The sequence below is a fragment of the Electrophorus electricus genome, chromosome 18 (genome assembly GCF_041902795.1).
Source record: "Electrophorus electricus isolate QZ-2024a chromosome 18, ASM4190279v1, whole genome shotgun sequence".
Taxonomy (NCBI): domain Eukaryota; kingdom Metazoa; phylum Chordata; class Actinopteri; order Gymnotiformes; family Gymnotidae; genus Electrophorus; species Electrophorus electricus.
The window spans coordinates 8,252,501-8,264,669 of record NC_137514.1 but is presented as its reverse complement, the minus strand read 5'-3'; the positions used below and the strand labels follow the sequence as shown (position 1 = coordinate 8,264,669).

The window sequence follows — 12,169 nt, the reverse complement described above, 5'->3', positions numbered from 1 at the left end:
AGAACTGCCAAACATGTTTCATACTAGTGATAATAGCAGCTTAATATACAACATACCTAATAATAAAAACCTATTCATATAGTGAAAGCTTGATGTATGTTAAATACCAAACTGTAGGCGCATGAAACAAGGAGTATGTGAAAAATGGTATTTTTTATGAAACAAGCCATAATGTAAAGAATAACATGTTTTATATAGAACCAACATATATGAAATCCTGATCAGGTTTCTATGATTATGGTTTCTATAGGCCTGTTGCATATGGGTAGGGGTAGTGCTGAAGTCCACTTTTAATGTGTCAGCGGTGGTGGTTGGACCCACTTGGTTCGTCTCTGCTCTGATTGCAGCCTGATGATGCAGCTGTTGGAGTCAAGTGCCTGCGTTCACATCCCACAATCCTTTGGGGTTCTGCTGACATAATGGTGGAACAGGCAAGGACCACTCGAAAGGCTCAAAAAGGCAACCCTAGAATGTGCATGTAAGCGCATGCACGTGTGTGAGTGACCTGAACTCGTTCGGGTAATCCAGAACGTTCCTCTCACATCGCTCCCTTTGATAATTAACATTTCATTTGGGAGGCAAACGGATTATCTTCCTGACAGCGGGCACAATTAGGCACTATTACTGTCAGTCTGTCAGGATGCCAGTTTCTCTCGTCTTTTATTCCTCTTCGTCTTCTTCTCTCGCCCCACTCCCACCTCGGTCTCCCACTCCTTCAAAATGTTGCCCAAAAAAAGTTTCTTGACTATGGGTGTTGTGGGTGTTATGGTGAAACTGACATCTGCCTGCGAACTGACAGTGACAGCTCATTATTGGCCGATTCGCCTCGTTTTCCTCATAGCCGGCCTGAATAAGAACTTAAGCCACGCCCCATTAGTTGTCCAACCGTGATTGGTGTGCTCACAAAAAGTGGGTGGGGTTGAGGGGTGACCTCAGTGAAACATTTTGTTTCCATTTTCTTCTGCTGTTTTTTATGATTATGGTGAGTCCTCTATTGAGGCCACAGCTGGCTGACCGTTGATGTCTGACCATACTTATGGTTCCATTTTGCTTCTTGCCCAGACAATTTAACTGACGCACACATGAATGTGTTCTCCTGGGTTTACTATTAGCCTTACTTCTCATATGCATGCAGTATTGTATTTTCATTAATGTAGATACATAAATAAACACATCACGACAAAGCTAAGCACTGCAGTTGCAGATCATATCGATCCTTTGTGTTCTGTTAGAAATTTCAATTTCTGTTAAGTAAACAGTGATTTAGCTCGGAACTGCTTTACGTTCACCAAAAAGCTCCCAGTTTACAAATGCACCGTTAATGAAACTACACGGGAAACTATATTTAATAAAGGAGTCGTTAGAAGTGGCAGAGAATGTATCTTGTGCTTAGTGTAATTAAGTACATATATCTTAACTGTGCAGAATAGTGAAGACTAGTGGTAGGAGCATCATATAGATTATGTAACGAATCAATCCTGCTTTCCACTGCATAGCCAGCATTGCTTAATGACTGCTTATATCTCAAACACACTGAAGAAGCATTGGCGCACGCTATTATTTTATTTTAATTTATTTATTTACACCTTTATTTATTTAATGCAGCATTAGCAGCTTTACTGTGCCTGTTCTGCAATATCACCCACGTCGTTGCATTTTTCGGAATCAATACTTTTATGGCCATCGATGAGGGAGGTCTATAGGGTCTGAAACACACATATGCACACATACACACACATGGTCTCATGCACACGGGCCTATTATGTTTGTGCATTCCAACAGAATTGTCTTGTATTTGTATACCAGACAGCTCTTGGGCTGCATTTGCGGACTCTGAGAAAAATTTTTCTGATGAAATCTTTATTGTCCCAATGCCTCTTCATTTCCTGTTTGCTTTGCACTGAGAGCAACACTGTAAACACCCCTCAACAAGTCATAAAACACTCGGTCTAGCTCTTGGGAGAGTGTCGTTCTCGTAATTGCACCATTCACGCTTTGCCGGCAACAATAATGCACCCATGCTCACACTACCCTTGCACGATCGCACACGCTTGTGTGCTCAAGGCCTGTGAGACATTGAGTCTGAAGTGTTATCAACGACAGCAAGGTGGGTGGTTGGACAGGTCGGTGATGTCACTGTCACTCAGGGTGCTGATATGTCGTGAGTGTTTAGAGGAGTGGCTTAGACAGTCTTTTTCTTTAAATCCAGACAGATTAGTAAGGAACAGGGAAGGATAGAGCTGATGAAGCTCTAGTTTGAAGTCCCAGACTAAAATACTATCTAAATACGTGCAGTGGTAGCTCAGGGATTAATGTATGTGAATAATAATTGGGAGGTTTCCAGTTTAAGCCTTGCCACCACCAAATTGCCACTGTTGGGCCCCTGAACAAGACCCTTAACCCTCAATTGCTCAAATTGTATTCAGTCATAATTGTAAGTTGCTTTGGATAAAAGTGTTAGCTAAATGCTGTATATGTAAATACCTATGCCTGCCCCGTAAAACTCTCCGTAAAAAAACAAAAGGTGAAATGCTTGACCCACTCTAAAGAAGTTTCTGAAAGATTTTAGCAAGATTTTGGAATATTCCAGACGGGACCACTTTCATAAGCACTGTAAAGTGTTAATTAGCTGTTGCCAGCATTCTGATACACACCTCTGTTCATAGTCACTATATGGATTCTTTATCAAAACATAAACAGCATTTGGTAATAACAACCACTCTATTTGAAGCTTTTCTTTGCCTGCTGTCCCTGCAGGCGCTGTGGGTCCTGCCAAGGCTCTGGGTTATCCGTTAGGACTCCGTTAGTATCCGTTAGTATCCGTTAGGGTATGTAATACTGCCAGTACCTTTGTAATCCCTTTGCTCCCAGCCCATCCTGTCCACGTGGGCATGACCAACTGGATCTGCCCTCTGAAAAGTCATGGGGCCAGCCCTCTGCTTCACCCTGCACCTTATCCTGTTTGTCCTGAGCTGTTCTGCTGTACAACAGGGCCCTCCTGAGGGTGTAAGGGGGCCCTGGCTTTTGCCAATGCAGGATCGGAGACCCAAGCCTAGCCAAGAAGGCCGAGCAGACGTCCTGGTGGCTGCTCTAGGGGCTCACCGACTGGTTCAAACCAGTTGGCTAATTTGTCAACAAGTTGCGAATGTTTCGCTTCTTGACAGTCTTGTTTTGGAGGTTGCAGCATCAAGCTGTTCAGTGCAGTGGGGTTTATTTGATGGCTTTGAGGCAGAGGCTTTTTGCCGCAGGTCCCACAGATCCCCTCTGTGAGTAGGTCCCATAGATCCCCTCTCTGAGCAGACAGGTGCAGCCTTACAATGGCAGGGGCTCCTGTCAAACAGCCAGAAGCCTAAAAAGATCCTGTCAATCTTAGACTTTGTTATTATCATTGTTTATATATATATATATATATATATATATATATATATATATAAAAACATAACATGACTCATTTTGTGTATTGTTTGAATGGCTTACTTTTGATGCAGCAGTAAACAGGGCACTTTGCATTCAAATTCTGAATGGACAGGCAAAATTTACTAAATTAAAATGGAGGTAACCTCAACCTTTTTCCACAAAGACGGCCAAATAACCCCATTACAGTGCGGCGTGCCACCTTGGACCCTTCTCTGAGCCTGAAAAGTGCGTCTCAGCCCTGAAGCGGGGGTCCTTTATGTAGCTATCCTCAAGATGACAGGGCCATCATGAAAAGGCAGAAATAGAGACCGGGGGCCTGAGGTAAAAGAGAGGGGAGATTATTAGGGCGTCCATTAGTGCCCTGTGCACAGAACCATGTTGCAGTTCCATTAAGAGTCTGTTTTAGGATTATTTCTCTTACCATAGGCAGACATCAGCTGCTGTGCTGGGCTCTTGTATGAGGAGATGTAATGGGGGGAGGGGTTGTTTGGGCTGAGGGGGGCCGGTAAAGACCAATTGCTTCTACATTTGTATAATGTAAGTGGCATGCGGCAAACAACACAGATGGCAGAGCTCAGTACTGATTTGGGATCACAGGGAGAAGGGCCTGAGAGAATAAGCAGGGTGGCGCACTCGGGAACCTTCAGCTACTCATCCGTGGCTTTTCCGGTTTTCTGAACTTAAATTCAGATTTCAAAATGTCTGTTTCCTTTTGTCCTTTTTAATTTAGTTTTATAATTTTAATTTTCCCACCTCAGTAATCAGTTGTTGTTTTTTTTACCCTCCTTTGCTTCAGTTTATCTTTATTATAAAGGAAATTATATAGCTGTGTACTTTTCTAGTGTGCTTGTTTTAACAAACTGATGTGGCTTAAGGTAAATCAGTGCAATTTGGCGTGGGAAGCTTCCTCGGTGCTTATTTGTTCTTCTTGATTGAAAAAAGGAGTACAGATGGCTGCACAGACATAAGGGGATCCATGCCCAAAGCTGTGCTGCATTAATGGATTATCAGATACCAACACACACCAGACAGGTGCTGTCTGCTCGCCTGCCACTGATTTGCAATTTACATGAAAATATTCAATCCTGGGTGATAACACACTGGTCACAGATAACACACTGGCCGCAGATACCACACTGGTCACAGATAACACACTGGTCACAGATACCACACTGGTCACAGATACCACACTGGTCACAGATAACACACTGGTCGCAGATACCACACTGGTCACAGATAACACACTGGTCGCAGATACCACAATGGTTCCTGCTAGTTGTTGTTCTAAGGGCTTCTTTTGCTGTGTTCTGCACCAACAGGGTTCCTGAGCACAGGTGACCAGGCTGCCAAGGGGAATTATGGCCTGCTGGACCAGATTCAAGCATTACGGTGGATCAAAGAGAACATCCAGGCCTTCAAAGGAGATCCAAAAAGGGTGACAATATTCGGATCTGGAGCTGGGGCATCATGCGTTAGTTTGCTTACTCTCTCACACTATTCAGAGGGTAGGTATCATCTAGTTGTGACTGCTTATTGTATTAAACATTTTATCAGGGTTTGAATTGAAAGCTCCAAAGTTTAAAACGATTGTAACGATTTTTCACTTAAGATGTTTGGGGTCCAGTGGTCAGCAAACTTAGAAATTGTCACGGAACACTCGCCTCCCGTGAGTCACGGGGTCGGCCTGCCCCGTGAAGTGGGAGGATATTTGTTTGTGGCCACACCTACACATACCTGCACTTTGTCTTGTCTTTATGTATATATACCCATGTGATTGCGTGCAGGGTGTTGGTCATTGTTGATGTAAATGTTAACATCGTCATTGTTAAAGGCAGTCGTGTTTATTGTTGTGTTCAGTGTTCACGTTTATTGCTTGTGTTATACATGAGTGCCATTATGTTTTATTTAGTTAAGTGTTCGTCCATATTGAGAGATTCTGTGCATCCTGCTCCATGCCCTTCGGCGCTCGGGCCAGCACACAATGACAAGGGTTTATATACATAAAGACGAACAAGGTGCAGGTGTGGTTACAAACAACCCTCCCACTGCACGTGACGGGCCAAACCACGTGACTCGCGGGAGGCGAGCGTTCTGTGACAATTTATTGTTTCTTTTTGCATCAGTGGATGGTCTCACAAGGTGGAAATGGCCTTAATCTTACAGTGCTTCCTTATATTTATAAATACTTTTTATACAGCAATATTACTCTTTTGTTTTAATCAATAATTTGATTTAAAAAATAATAAGGCATAGACCAAGGAACAGGTTTTAGAGTAACGGCTTCCACTGGCTGGCTAAACTGCAGCCAGCACATTGCTTAACCTGGCCACTTATCTACAGATGAGCTGGAGTCATGAGAGACAGCTGTCGTTTGATTATGGTGTGTAGCCAGCTAATTAAGTTGTTTTCAAAACCATTTGTTTTATCTCTCTCCTTGCTATATGTAATATTATTAATCGTATATTAATGAGAATTCAGAATATAGGAACAGTCTTTCATGCTTGTGTGGCAGTTATGACACTAGCTGAATGATAATGACAACACCACAAACTGAGATATCTCACGCAAGAACAAAAGGCCTATTTCAGGGCACACGTGAGACACATTTTAAATAGAGAAAAACAGAAACCTCTCTTCAAAGCTGTGAAACTGTGCATTATACTGGGTATTCATTAGCACTTCTTTAGGAATTATATGCCACTTTTCAATGCAGAGATTTTAGGCTATTACAGACTATTTTGTGTGGTAATGTGTCCCGTTGGGAGAGCGCGCGTGACAAGTTCCTATAGAGCTTCTACCTCCCGTTGAAAAAACAGCCCAGATTGCAGCAGAATCTCATAATGGATCAAATGACCTCTGGCTGCAGTTCCTCTTCTCCAGGATGGGCAATTCAGTCTTGACTGAGCATGTGACTGACTCGATCAGAACGGTGCGGATGGAACGTGCCACGGCCCCGTGTGTTCTTGTCTGAAAGGGTCGGCTGTGATTTATGAATGGATTTTGAATTACATAATGTGAACTATGGAAACCATTCACTGCCATAAAAGCGCATCATTTCACCTGATTCTCAAGCCGCTGATGTCGGAGTCCTTTCAGATGGCCATCTGGGTCTATGAACTAGTGCTTGATATCATCGGTCCTTCTGAAACGTGTCTCTGTGTGTGTGTGTTCACCACAGAGTTATCCCAAACAAGGTTCTGTATTCTTCTGTACAAGGTTCTGTATTCTTTTTGTTTTTTGTGTACCTTGCAAATGTTTTTAAGGATCCTGTCAGGAGATAAAAAAAAATAGTCACTATGTTCATCGTATGCCTGTCTCGGGCCAAGACACTTGCGTCCAGGCCTTGTGTTTTAGAGGGCACAGACTGTGATGAGTGGACTGACAGAAGCACAGAAGCTTATGCGTTTCATTTAGTAATATTCTATCCCCAGAACACTAAGTACAGAGGCAGCAAAGGAAGAACGCGCCACTTAGCAGACATAATGGAGACAATAACTATGTGTTCGATAGACTCCTCATATTGCCCTGGTTGAGTCACTGCAGCATCTGAGAGGATATAAAGAGAATGTATGGTCAACATATATCACGCACACACACGCACACACACACACAGTTCTTGGTGCGCTCTGACCTATTTATAGAGTGGCAATTCAGGGAAAACTGTTCTTCTTTCAAAAAATGTTCACAGTGCGGACGTTGTTCTAACTTATTATTACATTATTAAGAAACATCAACATTGTGTTTAATCTGGTGCCTCTATATGAGGTTGTTCGAGCATAATTGAGTTTCTCATATTAAACTTGAAATCAGGAATACATCAAGAAAAAATCTTGTCCTAAGAAATCCAAGATAAAATCTGCTTATGGTGTGTTAGGATCTGTGTAAATACAGTGCAGTGTAAATGCAGGATTAGGAAACTGACCCAGATACAATGATTGAGACTCAGTTGTTTTTGTTTTAGCTTTATACATAAAATTGGATCTGACAATTACATCACATTGGATCTGTCACAGTGGGGTTAAAATGCAGAATGCCATCTTTAATACCAGAATGGCATCTTTAATACCAGAATGCCATCTTTAATACCAGGGTACATATGCAGTATGAACAATCAATCCTTTACAATCAAAGATATCTGCAACCTACAGTCATCATCTTTATCACAATCATCAGTCATCATACTTATCAGTGGCATCAGTCATGTCATCACAGTCATCATACTTATCAGTGGCATCAGTCATGTCATTACAGTCATCATACTTATCAGTGGCATCAGTCATGTCATTACAGTCATCATACTTATCAGTGGCATCAGTCATGTCATCACAGTCATCATACTTATCAGTGGCATCAGTCATACTACTAGTGGCATCAGTCATGCCATCACAGTCATCATACTTATCAGTGGCATCAGTCATGTCATCACAGTCATCATACTTATCAGTGGCATCAGTCATGTCATCACAGTCATCTCAGTCATCGCCGAGCACTAGAAACCTTTTCTGGTGATATGCTGCTCAGATTTTTAAGGGAGTCACTTTCAGTTTTGGGGCTTTTTGCATTCATATGATTTACATGCCTAGTGAAGAGCATTTCGTATTTGTCTCTGAAAACGTCCATATTTGTTCTAGTAGTAGACTGTGCTTTAAGTCACTGTTCTGCTGCAAAGGGGACGAGCAATCCACTACGTTTTGTGGAATTTATCGCAAGATACTTCCTGTTGTTACCATCAGCAGTCACACTGTCAGGAAAGACTCGTGAGCAAGTTCTGTTGGCAGCCATACACGTCTATGCCACTGTATTTCTTAGATGACATTTTCACATATTTCTCTCATTCCATCATTCTGGTACAGTTTAATCTTTCATAAGACTTCTAGAATTCTTCAGGCTTTTTCATGACATGTTTAGCAAACTGTAAATTGGCCTTGGTGCTATTGAAGCTTTCCAGTAGCTGGCATGTTATGCTGATGTATTCATCTCCTTAGAGTAATTTGACACGTCTAGACATATGTCCTAGACATTGCTCTCGATTTGTTCAATTGTTTTTCTATCTACCCAAAAGTATTCTTCCATCATTCACTAATGTGGTCTTCTGTGGTCTGACAGGTTGCTTCCTATTGCTGAACTAACAGTGACATATACTTGATTCCCCAAGAATTCCAAAGAGATATTGACATGCCTTCTGCTTTGGCTGTGTCTGTCCTTGTTGATTTTTTTTGTCCCATTATGGCATAGACGTTTCTTAGCTTTCTTGTGCATGAACTAATGAAACTACAGAGAAGCCAGTTGTCCTGTTATTTCATCTCCTGAGATGAAAGTGCTATGTATAAAAACAGCTCTGACTCACATGGTTCTGTCCATACAAATGCAGACACACTCAAATTAAAGCCAACATTCTCCACTTTAACCTCATAACCTCAAATCCATTGTGCTGGAGATCAGAGCAAAAACAAGAAGAATTGTCACCATCCAATTACTTCCAAACTGCACTGTAATTAGCACTTATCCTTACATGCTTTCTTCCTTTGTCCTGGCTTATGCTCTGCCACCTACCAATGAGTTTTAGCATTGATCGGAAAAGTTACACTGTTGCTGCGTCTGCTTTTAGCAAAGTGGTCTGAGTGCCCCAATGGACGTTTGTGTCTTTTTGTTCCCAGATCTGTTTCAGAAAGCCATCATCCAGAGTGGAACGGCTCTGTCCAGCTGGGCTGTCAATTACCAGCCGGCCAAGTACACCCGCATGCTCGCAGAGAAGGTGGGCTGCAATATGCTGGATACCATAGACCTGGTGGAATGCTTGCAGAACAAGAACTACAAGGAGCTGATTGAACAGTACATCACCCAGGCCAAGTACCATATCGCTTTCGGACCAGTCATCGATGGTGACGTCATCCCAGATGACCCACAGATTCTTATGGAGCAGGGCGAGTTCCTCAATTATGACATCATGCTGGGTGTCAACCAGGGTGAGGGTTTTAAGTTTGTGGATGGGATTGTAGACAGCGAAGACGGCGTCTCAGCAAACGACTTTGACTTTGCGGTGTCGGATTTTGTGGACCACCTGTACGGTTATCCGGAGGGTAAGGACACCCTCCGAGAAACGATCAAATTTATGTACACGGATTGGGCCGACAAAGAGAACCCGGAAACCAGGCGCAAGACATTGGTGGCATTATTTACGGATCACCAGTGGGTGGCCCCAGCTGTGGCTACGGCAGACTTGCATGCGCAGTATGGGTCGCCAACATATTTCTATGCTTTCTACCATCACTGCCAGAGTGAGATGAAGCCCAGTTGGGCCGACTCGGCGCACGGAGATGAGGTGCCCTATGTGTTTGGGATCCCCATGATCGGCCCGACCGACCTGTTCAACTGCAATTTCTCCAAGAATGATGTCATGCTTAGTGCGGTGGTGATGACCTACTGGACAAATTTTGCCAAGACAGGGTGAGTGAAGTCCCCTTACATTCATCCACCTTGTTGGAAATAGCATGAAAGTATAGGCTAATTATTGCATAAGACAATTAAATTCCCCAGCGTTTGAGATTATCATCATTACCAAAAATTCAGCACGTACACAGTTCAGCACATACACAGTTGAGTTTGTTGACCAGTAAGTTGTCAGATTTAATGTAAAGAAAAGGATTTTTGAAGTGAAGGGTTGGTGTTAGTAAGGTGCTAGAAAAACCTTGTTTCCATAATCCGAGTCACACATCTTACAAGAGCATCTGAGCATGTTGTCTAGAGCATGAACACCATGACTCTACGTTTTGCATGTAAGTGTCAAAATGAATAACTCTGAGAGTTTTGCTAAGCTGTCAATGTCTTCTTTTTTTGCCTATAAAATCTGTAGATATTATTTATGGTGGACAGAATATAATTTCTAAGAAAGCAATGCACATGCCAAAAATAAATTTGGTATTCATATAAAAAGCGCCAGTATTTATATAAAAAGCGGTGTCTAACTGAACAAGTGGAACATTGCCTTCCTTTTTGACATTGCTGCTGAAAAGAGTCACTGTTCTGCATTTGGAATCACCTTTATCGGACCTTGTTCTTCTTTCTTCCTTTGATTGCATTTCACAGCATGTATACGCCACCTCGTCTCACTCACTGCCAAGACAATCGGCTTGACCCCCGAGCCTCTTCCCAGACCTCAGGGGTTATTTATATGACAGGACCCTTTTGAGAGCGAGAGTGCAGATATAGAATCAGTCACTGCCGTTAACATGATTCTATACCACATCTGGAGAGCTGACCCTAGTTCAGCACTGTGAAACACGAGACATGAGGCCCAGGGGTGTCTCTCTCTGTGTCTGTCTCCCACCTCTCTGCTAAGCAGGTCCTGATGTGAGTATTTCAGCAGCATCATGGAAAAGTGGATCAGGACGCCCTCTGTTAGGGGTGCACGGGAGTCCTTGCCTTGGGCCATGTACAACCTGTTAGCCCTTCCCAGGCCGGCAATGCTGACTGCTACCACTTATGCAGTAGGGTGGCAGTGTGTCAGGGGATGTCCTGGCAGGCTCACCCAAGCTGCATGCGTCTCTCCACCCCACAACCCTACCCCACGCATCAGCCTGAGTGCCATAAAGTGAAGCAGGGGCCAAAGATGAAAGCAATTTAAACAGCCCTTAGAAGTGCCTTCCCTGGCACAGGAGAAGCACTCCAGTCACAGATAAACAATCCACTTGTGAAGCTCAACTTTCAGTTGCTGAGTGCTATCTGAAAATCATTTGGGGGGTCGGGCAGACACAAAATTAGGGTTTGCTTTTTATTTTATTTTTAATACCACAACATTTTATTTATTTTACCCATTGCATCCCTAATTTGTTTTTTGTTTTTTTTAGACCAGTACATCTAAGAAATACTAAAAATTCTGCAGCCCCCAAAAATGTTTATCAATGGAATCTTGAATGGAACCTTTAGTAACCCTAAGCTTTACCTGCATAAATGTATACGTTTATTCCAAGCAACTAGTAGGTCAGTTTCTAGGCATGAATTAAGCCTATTGAGACCTGCCATTATATTTTTTATAGTCTTGGTTTAGGCCTAATCATCGTTCTGGGAAAACTGGGAGATTTAATATCTTTAGTCCATCTTTTATTTTTTGCTAGCTACTCCCTAGCCCTTCAGAAGCAGTCTTGGTTGGATAATGAATATTTATATACATATATATATACATATATATACACACATATATACACACACACACACACACACACACACATATATATATATATATATATATATATATATATATATATATATATATATATATATATATATATATATATATATATATATATATATACATATACACACACACACACATATATATACATAGATATATACATATACACACACACACACACATATATATATAAAGCTAAACTACTGTGCCTGTACCAGCTCAGGCCCCCTCCCAAGCCATTACACTACCATGTCTTTGTAAATGCTGTGTTGAGATGGTGCTTCACTCAGCTAATATCCAGTCTGGTGCTGCTGTCCGACACCGACAGGGCTGTAGTACACTGAGGGCTGTGGTACACTGAGGGCTGTGGTACACTGGGGGCTGCGGTACACTGAGGGCTGTAGTACACTGAGGGCTGCGGTACACTGAGGGCTGTAGTACACTGAGGGCTGTGGTACACTGAGGGCTGCGGTACACTGGGGGCTGCGGTACACTGAGGGCTGTAGTACACTGAGGGCTGTGGTACACTGAGGGCTGCAGTACATTGGGGGCTGCAGTACA

At 42.6% G+C, this 12,169-nt stretch overlaps 1 protein-coding gene across 4 annotated transcripts in view; it reads left to right on the top strand.

Moving 5' to 3' along the window:
- nlgn4xa (neuroligin 4 X-linked a) overlaps positions 1–12,169 on the top strand; it is a 61,057-nt gene that overhangs the window by 42,073 nt on the left and 6,815 nt on the right. For all 4 annotated transcript variants that reach the window (XM_081701184.1, XM_027010121.3, XM_027010097.3 and 1 more), the window contains 2 exons: positions 4,737–4,922; positions 9,075–9,864. In XM_081701184.1, the coding sequence (XP_081557310.1) occupies positions 4,737–4,922; positions 9,075–9,864 (976 nt within the window). The remainder of the gene's footprint in view (positions 1–4,736; positions 4,923–9,074; positions 9,865–12,169) is intronic.